This window comes from Chroicocephalus ridibundus, chromosome 22 (genome assembly GCF_963924245.1).
Source record: "Chroicocephalus ridibundus chromosome 22, bChrRid1.1, whole genome shotgun sequence".
NCBI lineage: Eukaryota > Metazoa > Chordata > Aves > Charadriiformes > Laridae > Chroicocephalus > Chroicocephalus ridibundus.
In genome coordinates, this window is record NC_086305.1 from 6,601,966 (window position 1) to 6,623,207 (window position 21,242).

Genomic DNA, 21,242 nt, shown 5'->3' on the forward strand with positions numbered 1-21,242 from the left:
CCCCCGCCGGTGCCGCCGCCGCCGCCGCCTGCGCCGAGCCCGGAGCCTTGCGGGGACACCAGCCGCCGCCCCCCCCGGGTGCGGGGAAGGGGCTGGGGACAGGGCTGGGGACGCGGCTTCGGGATCGCACGGCCGGAGCGGCGAGGACGGGGTCACCGCGACCCGCCAAGCGCCAGGTCCTGGGCTTGGGCCACAACAACCCCACGGGCGCTACGGGCTGGGGGCAGTGTGGCTGGAGAGCTGCCCGGGGGAAAAGGACCTGGGGGCTCTAATTGACACGCGGCTGAACATGAGCCAGCAGTGTGCCCAGGTGGCCAAGAGGGCCAATGGCATCCTGGCTTGTATTGGAAATCGTGTGACCAGCAGAAGGAGGGAGGTGATTGTCCCCCTGTGCTCAGCACTGGTGAGGCCACCCCTTGAGTATTGTGTCCAGTTCTGGGCACCTCAATATGGGAGAGATCTCGAGGTGCTGGAGCGAGGGCAGAGGAGGGCAACGAAGCTGGTGAAGGGCCTGGAGAATAAATCTGATGAGGAGCAATTGAAGGAGCTGGGACTGTTTAGTTTGAGGAAGAGGAGGCTGAGGGGAGACCTCATAGCTCTCTACAACTACTTGAAAGGCCATTGTAGAGAGGTTGGTGCTGGTCTCTTCTCACAGGTCATTAGCCACAGAACAAGAGGGAATGGCTTCAAGCTGCCACAGCAGAGGTTTAGGCTGGACATAAGGAAAAAATTCTTCCCAGAAAGAGTGGTCAGACACTGGAATAGGCTGCCCAGGGAGGTGGTGGAGTCACCATCCCTGGACGTGTTTGGCTCGTTTAGATGTGGGGTTGGGGGACATGGCGTAGGGGAGAACTCTGCAGAGTGGGGTCGATGGTTGGACTCAACAATCCCAAGGGTCTTTTCCAACCTGAATGATTCTATGATTCTATGATCACCCTGTCCCCCCCTCACCCTGCCATGGCTCCCCCCAGCCCCAGGGGTTCACGCTGGGCAGGACCCCTCTGTATCACCCTCCTGACCACCCAGCCCAACACCTCTTCCCGTGACCCCCCAGCCCCGGCTCCCTACCCCCACTCCCCTGCCTCTGCTCCCCTCTGCCCTGGGCCCAAGCACGGTGACCCATGGGGCCCTTCGGCCACCCCACGGCGTTGCCGTCCTGCTATGAGCGGGTCTGCACCAGCCGCTGCTCCGGCGCTCGGCGAGGCTTCTGCTCCCCGTCTCCTGGAAGCCGGATCAATTCAGGGGACCCTTTCCCAGCTTCATGCTCTCCCCAGCTCACCCGGCTTCAGCCCGGCCAAGTTGCACCCAGAGCCTGTGCTGCATCCCCCAAACACAGATTCATCGTTAACGAATGCCCCTCGTTTCGCGTGTTTACCCTTGCTAGTTGCCAGCGCTGCCGGCTGTCCCGCACTCAGAGGGAGGTGTGTCTGGAGGGCACCCATGGGGACTGCTCCCCCCTGGAAAGGTGCTGGCAGGTCCTGGCAGCCCCTGGGTGCCAGCAGCGCTGCGGGGGCTCCCCTGCCCCACGTCCCATGGCTGCGGAGGCGGGCCCTGCTCTCCTTCTTGTCCTGCTCCTCCAGGGAGGAGGGACGAAGGCCCTGCACGTCCAGCTGCTCCCCGTGTCCCCACAGACCTGTCCCTGTCCCTGAGAGGTGGATTTGGACCAACAAGTTATGAGGCCCCACCTTCACTATGCATCATCTGCAGAAAAACCCGCTGTAGATCGGCCACCTTCTAGTTCCTGTCTGCTTGCCAGCAAAGAATCATAGAATGGTTTAGGTGGGAAGGGACCTTAAAGCCCACCCAGTGCCACCCCCTGCCCCCTTAAAGCCACCACCCAGGCTGCCACCTCCCACCAGCCCAGGTGGCTCCAAGCCCCGTCCAACCTGGCCTTGAACCCCTCCAGGGATGGGGCAGCCACAGCTTCTCTGGGCAACCTGGGCCAGGGGCTCACCCCCCTCACACCAAACAATTTCTGCCTCACATCTCACCTCAATCTCCCCTCTTCCAGTTTCAAACCCTTCCCCCTCGTCCCATGGCTCCCCTCCCTGCTCCAGAGTCCCTCCCCAGCTTTCCCGGAGCCCCTTTAGGGACTGGAAGGGGCTGGAAGGTCTCCGCGGAGCCTTCTCTTCTCCAGGCTGAACCCCCCCAGCTCTCTCAGCCCGTCCTCCCAGCAGAGGGGCTCCAGCCCTCCCAGCATCTCCGGGGCCTCCTCTGGCCCCGCTCCAACAGCTCCGTGTCCTTCTGCTGTCGGTGCCCCAGCGCTGGAGGCAGCACTGCAGGGGGGTCTCCCCCGAGCGGAGCAGAGGGGCAGAATCCCCCCCTCGCCCTGCTGCCCACGCTGCTGGGGATGCAGCCCAGGCTGCGGGGGGTTTCTGGGCTGCCAGCGCACGGTGCCGGGGCGTGTGGAGCTTCTCCCCCACCGACACCCCCGAGTCCTTCTCCTCAGGGCTGCTCTCCATCCCTTCATCCCCCAGCCCGGGTTTGTGCTGGGGGTTGCCATGACCCAGGTGCAGGACCCTGCGCTTGGTCTGGGTGAACTCCATGAGGTTGGCACAGGCCCCACCTCTGCAGCCTGTTCGTGTCTCTCTGGGTGGCACAAGAAAAGGAAAGAGCAGCCGGGTGCCCCCAGCAGGGCTGTTTCCTTCGCCAGGATGCCTGGCCTCCCCCAGGAGGCAGCTCTCTCTCGGAGGTGATGGGGAATACTCGGGGAACCTGTTTCTGTCCAGCAGATGGGGTGGGAAGTTCCCGGCAGAGATTCCAGAGCAGAAAGCAACAACAGGGAGGAGGATTCAGGCTCCAAACCAGCCCACGGAAGGGAAGGAGTGAGAAAGCTCATCTCCTTGGCCCCGCTCGGCTGTCACCGACTCAATGGCTCGATTGTACGCTGGGACCAGATGTACCGCTTCGGGCAGCGGCACAGAAAGGCTTTTCTGCTGCCTTTCAATGGCAGATCTATGCCGTTCCTGCCGGGAGGTCCCACTGCACCGCCCCGGCCCTAGCCAGATCCCCGGCGGCCGGGAACGTGCCGCTGCGGGCGCCGGGTGGAGAAGGGCGCTCTGTGTGCCCAGACACACACGGCCTTTCTCGGCTCAGCTGGAAATGTCAAAAGGGAGTCGGAAGCCGCCAGCCCGAGGGCCCCGCGGCGGGGGGCGGGCAGCGGAGAGCTGGAAACACTGGAAATAACTCCCCGTGGAGAGACTGAGGGGTTGGCTTGCCAGTGGCTGTGGCAAGGCAGAAGGGCACCCGCCGGGCAGGACATCCCCTCTTTGTCCTAAGGACTCGGCTGGCATCTCTGCTGGGTGCCCAGGGAGCCCGGAAGAAGAAGAAGGTATTTTGGGGCTGGTTTGTCCCCCTGGTGCACATCCATCCCCGTCCTGTCCTGCAGGGTGAAGGGACGGGCTGGAAACCGGTGGGTGAAGCTGAGCCCACGCCACCCACCAGGTGGTGGGGACATCCCTGTCCCCTCGCTGAGAGCTGGGGATCTCAGAGCTGTGCCAGGGCTGCTGCTCCTGTGCCAGAGCATTTCCCACAGGGACGGGGTGGCAGCCTGGAGTCCAGCCTGCTGCAGGACCAGCCCCGAGGTCGCCCGGATGCACGGGAGCAGATGTCCTCCCTAACTGCCCCCTTCCAGGAGTGAGCCCATGCCGGGAGAATCAGTGTGGGCACTTTTTTCGAAACACGCTTTGCAGCCCGCTGGCTACAGATGGGCATAGGGATACAGCCCTGGGGTCCCAGAAGAAAAATGTCCATTTTGAAGGAGTGCCGAGTTTAAGCCCAAGGTCCCAACGTTTCAAGTCACCCCAGGCCGCAAACCCTCCGTATGCGGTGTGACCCAGGTACCTGGAAAGTGCCAGACCCAGAAGCATCCCACCGGCGGCTCCCACCGACCGTTGGGGAGTGTTTATGGCCATGTAACGGCAGGAAGGCACCGGCCGGTGGGGCAGGTTCCCCCCCGGGGCTGCTGGCGGGGCTGGCTGCTGGCCAAAGCAAATCCCGGCTGCGGAAAGGACCGCACGGCATTTTCCTCAGCCCTGATAAGGCTGACCTGCAAACCCAGCCACACAAAAAAAAAAAAAAAAAAAGCCGTCCTGGCCTTCCCCGGGCTGGTTGGATGCTGTGCCAAGCGCGCGAAATACTGCCCGAGATAAAAGCCCGCACCCGCTGTGCCACACAGGCACCGAATGTCACCTGTGGCCGGCAAGATCAGAGGGGGAGTGGGGAGAGGGGACGGGGGACAAGGGCACCCCACACCTGGGTGAATCCTGGTCTTGTATGGCCACGCTGGGGACGAGCGGGCGCACAGGGCCACACGCATCAGGGGGACATAGGAAGGGGTGGCATGGAGCAGGAGGTCCCCAGGGAGCGGGTGTCATTACAGGGGTTCTGTATTTGATGCAGCTGCCACAGCACGGCCCTAAATGGAGTTCGAGGGAGTCCCCAGGAGGTGACAGGGGGGTGGCAGGTGGCAAGGGGGGAGGCTGTAGGCGAGGGCTCTGTGGGGTGGCTGTCCCACTGTCGGGGTTCGGTTTCCCCCAACGGCTTCAGCCTCTGCCGTCAGCCCCTTCCCCACCAGCCCAGCCAGGTCTGAGCCCAGTGCTGGCGTCCTGCAGCCCCCCGAGGACCCTTCCCCGGGTCCCACGGACCCACACACCCCTGGAGAGCTGGGGAAGCTGCTCCCGCTCCGCTCTCGGGCCCTTTGTTTTGCTGCAGCATCCCGGGGAGGAAGGATCCGAGCAGAGAGGCGAGGAGAGGAAACGAGCTTCCTGCCCGCTCCCAAACCTGCAGGCAGAAAAACAAGGACATCCTGCCACGGCGGCTGGGCAGGGAGAGCTGATCCCGCCGGGAGCGAGCCGGGCTGGTTCATCTCTGCAGCGCAGAGGCGTTCACACCACAGCGACCGCGCCAGGCAGAGCCCAGCCAGTCTTTGCCCGTGGGTCCCACGCCGTGCCCGTTTGTGACACCGCGGAGGGGACGATGGAGCCGGGAGCTGGGCTCGGGCAGGGGCGGCGGAGCTGGAGCAAGCGGAGATGAACTCGGGCGGCCAGGAAACGGCTGGAACACACCCCACCGGCTGCTTTTCCAGGTGCACCCTGAGCACGCACGGCTTCTCCCAGCCACCGTCAGCCTGCCCGGGACACCCAGGGCTTCAGAAGGAGCCCGCTGCCCCAGAGAGGACCAAAACGCTCGGGGCTTTGGGAGCCTCCTGCCCCGGGAGCAAACGGGGTCGCCCAGGGCTGCAGCGAGCCGGGCAGCACGCAGGGCTGCAGCCCTTCCCCACCGGCATCTCCGGCAGCTTTTCCCAGGCTCCCTCCATCCAAGGGCCACCTGAACGAGGCAGGGTGACAGTAGAAGCTTCCTCGCAGCCAGCTGAAGGCCTGGCCGAGCTTTGTGTGTTTTCCTGGGTGCTGACACCCCTCCGTTTCTGGGCTGCGTGCGGAGGGACGTGGACGCAGCCTGTTCTGTCAGTCTGCGGCCGCTTCCAGCTCCTGGGGCTCTGTTCCCCAGCACGATGCGGAGGAGCACCCTGCCACGCTGCTGCACGTCACAACACACGTACTCCCTTTCCAACTGCCCTGGTGGGGAAACTGAGGCACGATCACATGCACAGCCCCAGTCAGCGCTGGCAGAGAGCAAAGGATTGGGATTCACAGGGAAAGCCATTTTTTGAGACCCTCTTCTGGACCAAAAAAAAAAAAAAAAGCTTTTTAACGTTTCCAATGAATAGAAAACTCATCAGGTCCTGGAGCTTTTTGTTCAGGTGGATACTCTCAGGAGGGTCAGGGCCGGTTTCCCTGGCCAGCGTGAGGCCCAGGACGAGGGACAGCTGTGCCAGGCCCTGCCACGATGCCACGCAGAGCCCCAGACGGCTGAATTACAACACTCCAGCACCAGAAAACCATGGGGGGTTTGGCAAAACTGTCCCTACAATAGCGAGAAAAGCCTGGCTAACCCTCCTCACCCCTTGATGCAGGGTGATAAGAGAGATGCTGATTACGAGAGCTCAGTCCCGGGCTGTGGCAGTCCCTGATCCTTGCTGGGACTGAGCGTTCGGGCGGCTTTCACCCACGCAGGCACCCACCTGAACATCCGCAGCCTCAGGGTTGCGCCTTTACTGACTTGAAGCTCGGCGCAGATGCCGGTGCAGCAGGAAAGCTGCCGACAGGCGCTGCCATTTGCCTCCAAGCCTGGGTTGGGCTGTGGCTGTCGGGGGCTGCTGGCCCGGGCGGGCGGGTGCCACAGCTCGGACTGGTCCTGGGTCAGCGTCCCGGGCCCCGGGGTGCAGCCGCCGCGCCGGCCACCAGCCGAGACTTGGGAAGCACTTTTCTCCGTGCTGCCTCCCGGGTGCAGTCGTGATTTACACGGGGTTAAACCACCGACCGGCCCTTGTGACTTCTCTTGCCACTTATTTGAGATTCGCAGAGTGTCCGCGGAAAACGGTGAGTGTTAGAAATAAGGGCCGTGCCTTGGGTTTAATTCTTCTTGGTCACCAAATCTTAAAGGCAGAGGAGTCTGATCTGTGCAGGGACCAACCCTCACACCTCTTGTTCAAAGGCTGCCGTTGAGTTTTTAGCCTGGAAACACCTCTGAGCTGCCACAGTTCTGTGCTCCAGCACCAAATTTAGGCACCCCCAAGCCTGTATTTCCACTGGGTGGTTCGAGGGCCCCCCACACACACCGTTTCCCAGCCCTGCCCCTGTGCCAGGGCGGCAGCGGTCCCATGGCACCTGCAGAGCTGGGGTGACATCGCTTTCCCAAGCTCATTTTTCCTCAGTTCCCCCTTTATGTGGTTTTTTCCCTACCTTCGCAAGGAGGAAACAAGAATTGCCATTTGGCAATGGGCAACATTTTTGTCGGATGTCGGAGAAGAGGAGACCTGGACGTGGGTCCTTCATGGAGCCCTCAGCCAGGCCGCGGGGCACGAGCTCTGTGGCGCGACCGGTGAGCAGACACCAGTGGGACCTCACTCATTGCGCCAGACTTTAGGACCTTTCCAGATGTGGACGGAGGAGGCAAGCCACTCGGCTACAGAGGACCCAACCAATTTCTTTGCCAAATAGTGACTTGAGAGGAGCGTGCTATTCTGGACCTGCTTTGGAGACAGAACGAGAGCATGAAGTCACCAAGTTCATTACCACAGGGTGCCGGAGAGGCCAAGTATGTAAATGGGTTGGAGAGGGACGAGGTCTGCCGGTGGAGGTAGATCCATTAGGGCTATTAAGGTATTTCCGTCCGGATGCAAACCCTTTCTCAGGAAGTCCCCAAGCTGCCAGCCGGCAGCTGGGAGGAACGCCGGGAAGCACATCTTGTTTCTCCTGCTCTTCCCGTGAGTAGTGTTACAGAAGCGTGTCTGTGGAAAAATACCTAGGGGGGGTTCAGCAGCTGAAAAGGAAAGAGAAAGAAGCAAAACTCCTTGCTGAGGGTGTCAGCATTGAGAGAAGGGTTGGAGCAGTGAGTGAGGGCGAGCTTTAAGGTGTGAAAGTGCCAGGGATCCCTGCGGGATGGAGGACGGCCCAGACCTCGGCAGCTGAGCGCCCGGCGCGTGAAGCAGGCGGGGAAGAAAGCTGGCAAGAAAAGGAGACAAACAGCCCGCTGCTGGGACAAGGGAGGGCTGCCAAAAACCCAGCGGGGCCAGGCCCAAGGAGCCCAACCGGGGCCAGCAGAACGGGGTGGGACACGGGCAGGCGGTGGGACACGGTTGGGATGAGGGCAGGCAGCACGCGAGGCCATGGGGGCCGGGCAGGCTGGGGGGGCCTGTGCAGGGGGGAGGACGGTGGGGCACGGAGCTGGACCCCAGCCACCCGCAGGCCCCCTGCCAGCAGCGGAGTTGAGCTCAAGGCATGGGACACCCCACGGCCGAGGTGACACGGGAAGGGGATCCCTCTTTCTCCAGGGTCACCAGCCCCGAGGTGAGCAGAGCAGGGACGCCCCCATCCCCAGGGTGACTGGAGTGGGGGCACCCCATCCCCAGGGGTAACCGGGACAGGGGATTCCCCGTCCCCAGGGTGATCGGGGTAGGGGACACCCCCCCTTCCCGGGCTCACCGGGACGCTCCTTCCCCCAGGGGACCGGCACGGGGGCATATCTCACCCCGGGGGTCCGCGGGGACGGGGACTCCCCCGAGGAGAGGGGGGCGGCGGGACCTCCGTGCCGGGGCGGGGGGGAGCGGGGACCCCGCCGAGGGTGAGCGGCCCGGGGGGCGGTGCCCGTCCCGGCCGGGACCCGGGGGCGATCCCCGCCCGCCCCCGCCCCGCCCCGGCCCGCTCCCGCCCGGCCCCGCTGCCGGCCCGCCCTCGGCCCGGGGCTGCGGCGGGCAGCGCTGCCCGGCGCCGCGGTGTAGCCCAGAGCCGCCGCCGGGCCCGGGACGGGGCCCCGCGCTGGGGCCCGGCTGCAGCCCAGACGCCCGGCCGGCGAGGTGAGGGGCGGCGGGGACGGGACGAGGCGGCGGGGACCGGCCGGCAGCGGCGGCTCCGGGAGCGGCTCCGGCGGCGGGGCGGGGGCCCGTCCCGGCGGCGCCCCGCAGGGCCCCTGGAGCCGCCGCCGCCCGGGGCCCGCCGAGGGGACGCTCCGGAGTCCCGGGGACCGCGGCGGGGTGGGGCGGCCCCGGCATCCCCCTCCTCGGGGGGCCTCGGGGGCTCCGCCCGGGCGGCACCGGGAGCGGGGCTTCTGCCCGCGACCAGGAGGGGCCGGTACCGTCGGGGCCGGGCCCGGCCGCCCACCGCGGCTGGCGGGGGCGGGGAGACGCCGGGGGGTCTCCTGGGCTGGGGGCGGGCGCCCCGACGTGCGGGGGTGCGCAGGGTGCTGCGAGCACACCGGGGTGCTGGGGACCCACAGGGCTGGGGGTGCTGGGAGGCACCCTGGGGTACTGGGGACCCACAGGGCTGGGGGTGCTGGGAGGCACCCTGGGGTACTGGGGACCCGCAAGGTTGGGGGTGCTGGGGACCCACAGGGCTGGGGGTGCTGTGGGGCTCCCCGGGTCGCTGGGGACCCGCGAGGTTGGGGGTGCTGGGAGGCACCCTGGGGTACTGGGGACCCACAGGGCTGGGGGTGCTGGGAGGCACCGCGGGGTGCTGGGGACCCACAGGGCTGGGGGTGCTGCAGGCACCCCGGGGTGCTGCGGTGCTGTGGGGCTCCCTGAGTCGCTGGGGACCTGCAAGGTTGGGGGTGCTGGGAGGCACCCCGGGGTGCTGGGGACCCACAGGGCTGGGGGTGCTGGGAGGCACCCCGGGGTGCTGGGGACCCACAGGGCTGGGGGTGGTGCAGGCACCCCAGGGTGCTGGGGACCAGGGGCTGTGGCAGGGCACCCCAGGCTGCTGCAGGCCCCTCTGGGGTGCTGGAGGGCACACGGGGTGCTGCAGGGCTCGGGGTGCTCCCTGCGTGCACATGGAGAACCCACCGCGGGGCTGTGCCCAGCACTCTGCGTGTACCCCGACTGTGCCTGTGCGCCCTGGGTGTAAGTTTAACCATTTCGTCCCCGAGCACTTCCTCGCAGCAGGGTGATCCCAGGCCCGTGGGGCTCGTTGCCGACCCCAGGTGTCACCAGCCCTGGGGCAATCAGGGTGGTGCTGGTGGAAAATGCTGGTGGGCACCTCTGGCGAGGGTGCAGGACAAGTGGTCGATGTTTTCTAGTGGAGATACAGGAGGCTATAGAGCTCTAGGTGTGATGAGGCACGTAAAGCTGATCCCCGTGAGAGTACATCTGCGTACAGACCGTGCGCCTGTTGTCCAGGCGTTGTGTGAGCTCGGGGAGGTCCCGGAGGTGCTGGAGTGGCTGCAGAGCCCGAGCAGCCACCGCAACCTCCCGACCAACCGGGCCGACGATGACGACAACTCCAGAAATAACAGCCCAACCCTGAAATTAGGCTGTTGAGAAGACTGAAGCATTTCCCTTTCCCTTTACATCCTTGGGTCAGCGCCGGTGCACCCACCCGCACGGGATCCGGCTCCTCCATGAGCAGCCCCAGCCTGGACAGCATGGCCAAGGTGGCCTGGGCAAGCAGACGCAGGGACAGCGTGTGGCACGGAGCACAGGCTGTCCGGTACAGCCCCGGGGCAGGAGATGGGGCCGGGATGGTGTGATGAGCCTTGGATACCTCCTGCCCACACCCAGCCTGCAGTGCCGGCGGGTGACGCTGCAGGTGATGGGCCCGCGTGACGGCTGGTCCGTGTGAGGAGCCCAAATCCCAGCAGGTTGCTGGCAGCGGAGGAAGCCGTGTGCTTGCTCAGTGGTTTCCCTTTAACTTTGGAACAGCCTCAGCCCTGAGCTTCGGCGCTTATCGCCTGTGTGCAGCTTCGAGGGAAGCGTGCCTGGCCGAGATAAATCAAGTCGCGCTGGCCAGGGCTGCTCTGGACTCTGTTCTTCTCACATTCCTCATGACCTCAGTATTTTGGCTCCGGAGGAGAGCTGGGGAGAGCCTCCCTGTGTTCGGCCCCGCCGGTGGAGTGGCTTGGGCTGCACGGTGGTGTGTGGCCAAGCCAGGGCGGGGGCTGCCCACTTGTGCCCCCGGCAAGGGAAAGGGATGAAAAGAGTCCGGAGCTTTAAAAATAGCTCCCCCAGGCCTGTCCTCTGCCAGCCCGGGGCCTGGGGACCCAGAGGGAGGTTTGCCCATGGACCTCGAGGCCGGTGCTCCCAGGGGGCTGGTTGGGGCTGGGGGCTGGGTACCAGGTGGTACCCGAGTTGTGCGAGGTGCCCGGGCTGCCCCTTCCCTGACATGGCTTTTTATTGTCATTGAGCGGAGCGGCTCCAGTTTTGGCCCCGAGTTTCCTGTGTTGGCGTCGGTACAATGGCAAGAGGTGGAAATGGAGGCGCGAGCCCAGGGCGCAGCGTAGCCCTGCCTCTGCGGGGACGACTGGGTCCCTGCGCGTCCTCCTCCTCACCCTCCCCTCGCTGCTGAGCCTCCCCAGCGACACTTCGCTTGGTACCATCCCGCTTTTCTGTGGAATCGCCGGGGTTAGAAACAACGCTTGCATTTCTCCCGAGGGAAGCTGGGATGGGGCAGGGTGCCCTGCCTCCGGCACCCAAGCATCCCTGTGCCCAGCCCCGGCCACACCAAGCCCCAGTGCCCAGGGGAAAGGCCAAAGCTGCCGAAAATCAGCCTTTGGGATCAAAGTGACCGACATGGTCTTCCCCGTTGGGACTTCAGCCCAGGTGGAGAGCGGCTTCTCTTTGAACTGGTGCCGCGGTGATGGCGGCCGGCCGGGGACAAGGCCGGCTTTGTGCGGCCGGGCGGGCAGGTGCCGGCGGTGGCAGGGCTGTGGGTGTGGGGACTTAACCCTCTCGCAGCTGCCAGGGCTGCCTGCCTCCATTGCTCATCCTCGCCAGCCCAAATCCAGCCCGCCGCTCGCTGCCAAGCCCACCGGCAGCCATGGGGCAGTTCGCACGTCACAGGGAGCCCCATCGGGGTCCGCACACGGCGGGGACCCCGGGGCAATTTGCACGTGGTTGGGAGCCTGCAGGTCCCGTCGGCCTGGGCCGGCCCTTTGTTTTGGAGCTGGGTGAAGGCAGAAGCTGCTGCCCTTTGTCCAGCTCATCCCATTGGATCAAACGTACCGGGGGCCGAGAGCTGGGGGGAGCTGCGGGAGGATCTCCCCCGGCTTTGGGGACGGGCAGCGTCAAGCCCCACAGTTGACAGCGGCTGCTGGCGTTGGCTGAAGGGGCAGGAGGAGGTGGCATGGGGGACGAGCGGTGCGTCTCTGGGTCAGCGGAGGGGACAGCGGGGCAGCGCTTGCACCTTTGCCGCCAGTGGGATTGCGGTGTGGGAGGGCTCCTGGCCGAGGCGGCTTTTCCTGGCGCGGCCCCAGGCAGGACAATACCCGGCCGGGCGGCGGAAGGGAGCTGCCGGCCGCTTCCCCCGAGGAAACGCACCCGCTGGCTCTGGCCCCCGTTGCTCTCCCTCTTCCTCCCGTTTGATTTATGGCGTGCGCGGAGCCCGGCGGGAAGTTTGTCCTGGCCCTGGTGCTGTTTAACTACCTGCAGCGAGGACCGTGCGGAGGAGGAAGCCGGCTGCTTCCTGGGGCGGGAGGGATTAGACGAGGTGGGGGATGCGCAGGCACTTTTGAGCACAAAGCCGATGGTGCGGGAATGGGGGGGTGCCAGCACGGGCCCGGGATGTTCCCGAGGAAGGTGGAAGTTGGGATGTGCATCAGCCACGGATGGGTTGGTAGAGGAATGGGAGAGGGCCAGGATCCCGGGGACTGATGGGAAGCACCTCATCCCTGCCTGGCTGGACACAGCCCCTCGGCTCCGTGCGCTGGGGCTGACGGCGGGAGGCTGCCGCCCCTCCGGGGTGCCCAGCCTGAGCCTGGCCCGGCGCTGCCCGTGCCACGGCTGCTCCTCTGGCTTCTGGTAGTCGCGTGGTCACAGCACGCCACGGGCTGGCAACCGCAGCAGCACGGCTGGGGCTGGGGGGCGGCAGGCAGCAGTGTCGTGGGCAGTGGGTGCAAGCTGGGGACCAGTGCATCGTCCCCAAGCTGGGTCGTGTGATGGGGGCGGCCACAGCATCTCTGTTAGAAACGCCTGGATCCTCCGGTTGTCCTGGGCAGGGGCTGTGGGGACGGATGCGGGTGTTTTTCTGATCTTGAGCCCTTCTCTGGGCAGCGCTGAGGCCCGGCTTCCCTTAGGGCTGTGTCGGAGCTGCCTTTCCTCTGTGGCGTGCCTCCTCCCCTGCTTTCTTCCAAAATTAGCCCGGTGCCAAATGTTTTACCCACGGCCACCTGCGCCCGTGGGCAGGGCCACTGCGTCCCCGCCAGGCAGAGACCCCACAGGTCCCCGGAGGGTGACACCACGCACAGGGGCAGTGGGTGCTCTTGGGGTGCCGTTTGCCCCCATCCCGCCCCCGCCAGGAGCGCTTCCCACCTGGGCCCTGGCACCCAGATTTTGCCAGATGTTGTGGCAGGGCCCAGCGGAGCGCTCACAGCTGGCATTTCCCCCCCTCTGCTCCCCCCTGCCATGAACTCACCCCTGGACCGCAGCCGCATCCCGCTGGCTCTCCTCCAGCGCCTGGCTCCTGGGAAAACCAGGCTCCCGTTTCATTCCCCCCCCTACCCGCCCTCTGGCCTCTCGCTGGGCCTTACCCTGCGTTATCAACAGGGAAAAGCAGGCAGGTCCCTGCTGGGGGGTCCCTGGCCCCAGGGCGGGGGTGGCCAGGGCAGGGCACCCTGCCCTTTTCAAGCCCGGGCGGCGAGGATGGGCATCACACCCAGCGACCGACGGGTGCTGGCAGCTGCCTGCGGTCACGTGGCTTTGCAAAAGCATCAATTCCCTTTATCCAAAGCAAACTTCACTCAGAATCGCACCCGTAAAGGCCGCAGCCTCTTTTTTTTTGGTGGGTTTTTGGGGTTTTTTTTGGTTTTTTTCTTTCTTCTTTTTTCCCCAGCCCGCTCCCCCAGCACAGCCGAGCTCTGACTCATGACTCTGCACCCTCGGAGCTGGCAGCCCAACCGCCGCGGCCCTCCCGGCCCCGGGCTGCGAAGCATTCCTTAAATGTACAAACCCTGCCCAGCCCCACCGGCAGCGCCGCGCTCGCCCGCCCGCAGCCGCCTCCGGCGTCAGCCCCACGGCACCGGGGCCGGGGCAGGCGAAGGGGGGCCCGGCGGATGGCGAGGGGTGGCCGTGGGGATCTCCCCGGGCTGGGGGCAGTGGTTTGCGGCCTCATGGGGCTCACCGGCCCCCCATTTGCAGGGCTTCACCAGACGCGGCCCCGTTTTTGTTGCAGGTTGATGGTCCTCCGGTCAGCAGCATCCCCGGGGAGAAGATGGCTCAGCCTGCGCCCCTGAACCAGAACCTCCCAGGTAAAGGGACCGGGGTCATCACCGGGCAGGGACAGCAGGACCGTGAGGGTAGTGGCGGGGCTGAGCCGTCCCGTCCCGTCCCGATGGGTTTCCTCACCCCAGCACCGACCCCCTGACACTCGGCGGCACCGAGGGTGCCGGGGACAGGCCATCTGCTGGGTGCACTGCCAGCAGCATCGCGGTGGGGAGGGGGCCTGCAGGCTGCAAATCCCAGTATAACCCACTTGCAACAGCCTTCCTGTCTCCACCAGGTCCCTGCCTAACCGTCCCTGCTCCTCTTGCAGATCTCGGGGGCCCGTTCTTGTACCGGGACCAGGACGATGGGGAGAAGAGCTCATATTCAGTGGAAACCCCCTATGGCTTCCTCCTGGACCTGGATTTCCTGAAATATGTTGATGACATCGAAAGCGGCCAAACGCTCAAGAAAGTCCCGCTGCCTCGCAGGGCAAAAGGGGCCCGGCAGCCGCCCAGTGCCCTGCGCAGCCCCAGCAGCCATACCAGCGCCTGGACCTCCACCGAGTCCCTCGCCTCCACGGCCAGTGAGGAGGGCAGGACCGCGCTGCTGCTGTCCCCGCACGGCCGGGCACCCCTGGAGCCCCCGAACAAGCCAACCTCCCACCCCGTCTCGCCGCCGCCGCCGGTGCGGCTGCTCCCACCTCCCACCCGCAAGTGCCTGGTGCGAAACCCGCGGGTGGAGAAGACCTTGCTGGAGACGAGCAGGAGGTTGGAGCAGGAGCAGGGCCATTTGCAGGGTATTGGTGGTCCCTCCCACGGTGGCCCGCCAGGTGCCCCGAGTCAGCCACCCCCCTGGGTGCCGGTGGGCGCCGAGGGCCAGGCGGGCTGGGGACGGGCGAGCCCCGGCAGCTCGGGGCGCAGCACACCAGCGGCGGGGCTCAGCGCTGCCCCGCTGCAGCACGTGCGGGAGCAGATGGCCGCGGCCCTGCGGCAGCTCCGGGACCTGGAGGAGCAGGTGAAAACCATCCCCCTCCTGGAGACGCAGATCTGCGAGCTGAAGAGGGAGAAGGCGAAGCTGATGGAGAAGCTGTCGGCAGAGCCCGGTGAGGCTTTCGGTCACCCCTCCGGCTCCGAGGCAGCGGCGGGAGGCGAGGAGCCGCCCCGAGTGGGGCCGGAGAGCGAAGCAGAACCAGCAAAGGGGCGAGCGAGCAAGATCGCCGAGCTGAGGAAGCTGACGGAGAAGCTGGCTGTGGCAGAGCGGGGCAGCAGGGCTTTGCCGGGCAGGAGCCCCAGGGCTGCCGAGAGGCCGTGCCGCTCCGTGGCGGTCGGCGAGGACCGGGCCATGACTGATGCCGTCTTCTACTACCGGTCGCAGCAGGAGGGCGGCGACGTGCCGGATGGCGGGACGAGGGAGCGCAGGGATGCGGCCGTCTGGGTGCTGGAGTCCTCACTGGGGCTGGCCAGCGAGGCGGAGCGGGAGCTGGAGCTGCTGCAGCAGACGGTGGGGCACCAGAAGGAGGTGATCGCCCTGATGGAGGGGCACCTGCGGGAGGCCACGCGGGAGCTGGAGGAGCTGCGGCTGGAGGTGTGCGCCCGCCGGCCCCACGGGCGGGCGGACAAGGAGGTGACAGCCAAGCCGCAGGTGGCCGAGGTGCTGGTGGAGGCGGCGGTGGTGACGCAGAGCCGGGCAGCCGGCGACCCCCCGGAGACGGCAGAAGCGGGCGTGGAGTGCTGCCCGCCGACCGCCTGCGTCGGGGTGGGCTGCCGCCCCGACGGGCGGGACGTGGCAGTCGGCCCCGATTCGGCCGCCAGGTGCAACGACAAGGGCAGCCAGACCGAGGTGGGCAGCGCTGGCCCGGCAGGCGAGGAGACAGAGCCCGGCGCGGGCGATGCCCCAAGCAGCCCCTCGGCACAGGGTGCGGGAGCAATGGGGGGGTCGTGCCAGGGCAGCCCAGCCCCCAGGGCAGCCACGCCAGAGACGACGCACCGCGGCCAGGACCCGTCCCTGGTGCGGGATGGTGGAGCTGCCCCGAGCCCTGCGGCCGGTGAGTCGGCTCCGGGGATGACACCGGGGTCTGGGTTGGGACATTCCTGCAGGAAGGGAGAGGGTGGCCCTGTTGGGGACAGCACCTGCAAGGCTAACGCTACCTGTGTCACAGCAGCTGCCTGCACGCTGCCCATGTCCCTCCTGTGCCCACCCTGGGGTCTGGTGGGTTTGGGGTACCTGGGCAGCCGTGCAGGGACGTTCCCTCTTTCTGGCCCTTGACACCCGTCTCTCTGCCCCCAGGAGCCCTGAAGTCCATCATGAAGAAGCGGGACGGTCCCCCCCGGAGTGAGGCCGAGGGCAGCAAGAAGAGCCTGCAGTTTGTGGGCGTGCTGAACGGGGAGTACGTGCTGAGGGGCTTCTGCCACCCCCCCCCGGGCCAGCCCTGGCCCCCAGCATCCCCGGCCTGGGCTGGGGGCAGTGGCAGTGGGGGGTCTGGAGGGGTCCAGCTGGGTGCCGTGTTACCACTGGGCAACACGTACCTTGTACCCTCCGTGCAGGTACGAGAGCACGTCCAGCGAGGAGGAGGAGGAGGAGGAAGGAGACAGCTCCTCCGAGAAGGCTTCGGCCGACAGCTCCGATAGCGAGGAGCAGGGGGACACCGACACCTCGGACGAAGAGGTCGGGGAAGGCGAGAGCGAGCCAGGACGGGAACGTGAGGGGGACGGTGTGACCCTGCCAGAACCCCCTGAGGTGAAAGAGAAGTAAGTGCCGCTGGGGAAGGCTCTGTTGCCCGGCACAGCTGGGAGCCACGGGCTAGCACCAGCCCCGCTGACTCGGGGCGTCTGCCCTGGTTTCGGTGCAGCCAATGGGAAAAACATATTCAGCTCCTGCAGAAATCATTTGGCAGGAAAAAGTCCTTCCAGCTTCTTGGGTCTGCTAAGGAAAGGATGAGGCTGAGGCCCCAGATGCCTCTTTGCTGGAGAATTTGGAGGGGAAAAAAAAAAAGAAACCCAACAGCCCTTAATGGCATTTTTCAACAAAAGGAAAAAAAATTGGCCTAAAAATGGGTAAATGGTGCCTGAGCACGTCCCTATAAGGCTCGGTTCAGCAGGGGTTTGCAGAGGCTGAAGCTGCTGGGGTGCAGCCACCGGGCTGGATGTTGCACCGCGGGGAGCTGCTGGAGGCTCGCAGGCATCGGGGAGAGGAGCGGAATCCCCACGGGGGAGCTCGGGGTGCCCCCCCGCCGGCGCGGCGTTGGGGGGACGCCGCAGCCCCGCGCCGCAGACGCCCTCGTGCTCTCCCCAGGTTCGAGCTGAGCCCCAGGATGCGGGAGGCCTGCCTCATCGTCAAGACCCACCTGGGCCACCCCGGGGCCACCAAGAGCAAAGAGGTGGTGAGTGGGGTGCTGCGGGTGGGACCGCACGCCCGGCCCCTGCCAGGGTCCTCCCCCCGGGGCTGGCCCTCCCCAGAGATGGGCCAGCAAAGCCCGGCTCAGTGCCTTCCCCCAAAAGACAGCCCTTTGCTCCAGGATTTGTCCCAGATACCTCGAAACCCGTGTGGACTCGGCTCGGGCCATCCCAGCATGGTTTTGGGGTTTCAGGGTCGTCCCTTCACCCAGTCCCCTGTGGAGCGGGGAGGGGTGCGGGGCTGTGCAGAGGGTCGGGGGTGGGGGATGGAGCCGCAGCCCCCAGCTCAGCACCGCTCGCCGCCCGCAGCTCGCCAGCAGCAGCCTGGTCCTGCAGGAGTGGTTCCGTCTGTCCAGCCAGAAGTCGTCCGTCCCCGACACGGTCGCCAACCACCTCCTGGCCTTCGCCGAGGTCTCGCCGGCTCTCCTGGCCCACGTGGTGAACCTGGCAGACGGGAACGGCAACACGGCCCTGCACTACAGTGTCTCCCACTCCAACTTCCACATCGTGCGGCTGCTGCTGGACACGGGTCAGTGTTCCCCAGCCCCGGGAACGTCCCCCTGCCACCGTCCCACTGTGCTCCAGGTCACATCCTGGCCATGACAAACGTGTGGGGAAGGCACTGGCAGCAGAGGGGCAGGGAGAGCTGCCCTGGGCTGGGGGGGGGGTGGTTTGAGCAGCCACCCCAGCCCTTTGGGAGCCCAGATTCGATGTTGGGGGGGACGGGACCCATCGCAGGTCTGTGCCTACGGGGCTGTGGGACAGCTCGCAGCACCCTGGGCAGGGTGGGCACCAGGCACGTGGCTGGGTCTGTGCCCCCCACCAGCCCCACAGCACTCTGAGCCCCCCCCCGCCCCCGCTCTGCCCATCCCCGCAGGGGTCTGTAATGTGGACCACCAGAACAAAGCCGGCTACACAGCTCTCATGCTGGCAGCGCTGGCGGCTGTTGAGCAGGAAGACGACATGAACGTGGTCAGGAGGCTCTTCAGCATGGGCAATGTCAATGCCAAGGCCAGCCAGGTTGGTGTGGACGGGGGGGCACCACGTCCTGACCCTCTCCCCCCCCCCCCCCGCCAAGGAGCTGCCAGGGCTACGCTTGGCTCCTTCAAGGGCAGGCCTGTGTCTCCAAAACATGGAAGGGCTGGTACATGGGGAGGGCATCACATTAGGAGCTGCTTCTGCCTGGTATCAGGGCTCTCAAGGTCTCACCCACCCCTCATCTCCAGCCAGGGAGGTGCTCAGAGACCCTGTGGGCACTGGGGATGGCAGTGGTCCCTCCCTGGGGCAGCGGGAAGAGCAGGTAGCACAGCCGGAGCGGGAGCAGCCTGGCAGTGTCCCTTGCCTCGCAGGCTGGCCAGACGGCGCTGATGCTGGCCGTCAGCCACGGCCGGCAGGAGATGGTGGAAGCCCTGCTCGCCTGCGGAGCCGACGTGAACCTGCAGGACGAGGAGGGCTCGACTGCGCTGATGTGCGCCTGCGAGCACGGCCGCGTGGAAACGGTGAAGCTGCTGCTGGCTCAGCCCAGCTGCAACGTCTCCATCGTGGACAGCGTAAGCCTCGGCCGCTGGGGCCCGGGCACACTTGCCCACCCCGTGTCGTGTCCCCAGACCCCTTCCCAACTGCTCTCCCTTCCTTTTTAGGACGGTAACAACGCTGTCGCCATCGCACTGGAGGCCGGCCACAGCAACATCGCCGTGCTCCTCTATGCCCACCTCAACGGCACGAAGGCGCAGCTGCCCGTGAGTACTGCGCCCCCCCCCAGCTCTGCCACCTGCCCGGTCCCACACAAGGACCATGGTGGTGGCACCATGGCACTGGCTCAGCTGCACGGTGGGCGGGTGGCCCCATAGGAGGGGCCAGGGCTGTGACACAGATGATGCTCCCCGGGAAGGGGGACCTTCTGCAGGGGCGAGAGCAGAGCGTCCCAGGTGCCACATGCTTGGTGCATCCTCAGCAGCAGGGACCCAGCCTGCTTGGCCCCGACCAGGAGTCACTGGAGGGGTGTCTCTGGTGACATTTTGTGACTGTGCTCTCTCTGCAGCAGGGAACGTCACCGACGGCCACCAAGGGCCCTGGGAGCCCAAAGAAACCAAATTAAAGTGACTTTTGGATCCAGCTAGGGGCCAGCTGTGTGACACCATCACCACTAGGCTGGGATTTATGTCCCCTCTCCTGCCACTCCTTTGTGTGCTGAATCACTCTGTGGCTGCAGATGCTTTAACCCTCCTGGCACTAGAGCAGGCGGCGTCCCCGGGCCTCACTCGCCGTCTCTGCTGCTGGAAGCACAGCCACCTTGCTCCCCCACAAGTGACAGAAGAGCCAAGCATCGAGTGACCTTGGGGTGGGAAACGCAGCGTGTGGAAGCAGGCCCCATCCCCTCTGCTCCCCCCCACAACCTGGGAGCCCTCCGCAAGTCACCGACTCACTGGAACAGCAGAAAACAAACGCAGCCCCTGGTTTCTGCTCTGAGCAGGGCTGCGGGAGAGCGGGCAGCAGCTCCTGGACCCCACTGTGCGGTGCCGGCAGGGAAACGGTGCTCAGCGATGGGAGAGGGGACACAAACCAGCTGGTTAACGCTGCCTCAGGCTGGGAGCACTTCCAGACTGAAGTACTTGCCCTTCTTTTGTGGCATTTCCTTTCCTGGCTGAAATCCGAATCGTTTCTAGCACATGCACACAAAGCAAAAAAAAAAAAATTATATTGCTTATTCAAAGGATGGAGTTCAACGCAAAATCACTTGGTAATTTGATTTGCTAAATGGGAACAAAACTTCTGGGCGCTTGGGGCAGCAGCCGAGCTGACAGAAGGGGGTCAAGACCCATGAACACGTTTAAGGACTAAGACTGCCCCGCCGATACCCCACAGGAGGAGCAGGGACCTTTTCCCAAGGGAAAGATAGCACTCACTCCCTAAACTTTTCCCATTTTAAACAGCCTCGCAGCCACTGACTGTGAAGGGAAGGAGAGCCCACACCCACATCCCTCTCCGCCCGCTTTCCTTCCCAAAAGCGGGGAGAGCGGCTGAGGATGGCTCCAAGGAAAAAGACCGGCAAGAAGAGCTGGGAGCGCGCTGGGGGCTGCAGAGATGGACGTGTATGTCGAAGGACGTGTGCGCATCTGTGCGAGTGCGTGTGCAGCAGGCAGGGTGGGACAGACAGAGTAAGGACTAAGGACCAGGAGGAAGAAGAGGCTTTTGCATGTGAAGCCGGCTCCGCTCTCTGAATCCTTCACAAAGGTATTGCGTGTCGCAGCCCCCACCTCTGCTCCTTGGCCCAGCCTCCCCCAGAATCACTCCTGCCCACGCCAGCCTGGCCTGAGCCACCCTGTCAGCTGGGAAGCGCTCCCCAAGGAACCTCTTCTGGGCAAGACGCTGCTGTCCTCGCAGCGTTTCAGCTTTGCACTGAAGTTAACATACGATGCTCACAGCCACTCTCTAGTACACTGCTCTGTATGTATTCTGTACTCACTGCTTTCGTTTCACAGGTTTGTTTACTGATATTTTAATACTGATGTTTATTTTTAAGATATAAATAAAATTTTAAAGTAAAATTATTTTGAAATATTACAGTGACCATGGGCATTCTCCTGCCTCTTTGTCTGGCTCAAGCTAAAAACCTCAGAAGAGCTTCAGCCAAGGGACAGCCTGGCACAGCCCTCGCCCTGAGCAGTTGCCCACATGTTTCGATTCATTTCCCACAAGTTTATTAACTGGCTGCCTCCATCGGTCTGGTTTTCTTCCAAGCTGAACTGTCCCAGTCAGGAACCTGACTCGGGTACCATGGTGTCTTCTGGCCTGTTTCGCTCCACAGGACCAAGAGGGACCGCTGGGACCAGACACAGCCCTTCGCTGATACTAAGCTGCATTAGTAAAGGACAACCATCAGATTGAGAGTGATGATGCAAAGCCACCTCCCCCTCCTCACGTGGCCAAGGGCCACACTGACCCCACAGGGGCGTTCGGGAAGGGCTACAGCTGCTCTGAGCCACCTCCACCACAAGTTCACTTGCCTGGCCACCAACTGCCAGCTGATGCCTCCTTGTCTCAGTCACTCAGCACAGTCAGGGCCAGCAGCTGCCAGAGCAAAAGTTTACTTCATCTGGCAG

At 65.0% G+C, this 21,242-nt stretch overlaps 1 protein-coding gene across 6 annotated transcripts; it reads left to right on the forward strand.

Moving 5' to 3' along the window:
* Window positions 1-7,306: 7,306 nt before the first annotated feature.
* KANK3 (KN motif and ankyrin repeat domains 3) lies at window positions 7,307-20,700 on the forward strand. Of its 6 annotated transcripts, none has more exons than XM_063358229.1 (11): window positions 7,307-7,327; window positions 13,716-13,791; window positions 14,076-15,791; window positions 16,034-16,133; window positions 16,291-16,494; window positions 17,039-17,126; window positions 17,449-17,668; window positions 18,017-18,159; window positions 18,489-18,689; window positions 18,780-18,878; window positions 19,181-20,700. In XM_063358229.1, exons 2-11 carry the CDS (start codon window positions 13,755-13,757, stop codon window positions 19,235-19,237), a joined length of 2,865 nt encoding a protein of 954 aa, XP_063214299.1. In that variant the 5' UTR covers window positions 7,307-7,327; window positions 13,716-13,754; the 3' UTR covers window positions 19,238-20,700. The 6 variants fall into 6 exon arrangements, with proteins under 6 accessions (XP_063214299.1, XP_063214302.1, XP_063214300.1 ...); XM_063358227.1 differs by lacking the exon at window positions 7,307-7,327 and adding an exon at window positions 7,398-7,910 and having other exon boundaries at window positions 19,184-20,700; XM_063358226.1 differs by lacking the exon at window positions 7,307-7,327 and adding an exon at window positions 7,399-7,910.
* The last annotated feature ends 542 nt before the right edge of the window (window positions 20,701-21,242 follow it).

Coding starts and splice junctions, on each gene's coding strand:
- KANK3 (XM_063358226.1), top strand. CDS start 7,842: ATGGGACACCCCACGGCCGAGGTGACACGGGAAGGGGATCCCTCTTTC. Junction 13,792..14,075: donor CCTGAACCAGAACCTCCCAG/GTAAAGGGACCG, acceptor CTCCTCTTGCAG/ATCTCGGGGGCCCGTTCTTG. Junction 15,792..16,033: donor TGCCCCGAGCCCTGCGGCCG/GTGAGTCGGCTC, acceptor CTCTGCCCCCAG/GAGCCCTGAAGTCCATCATG.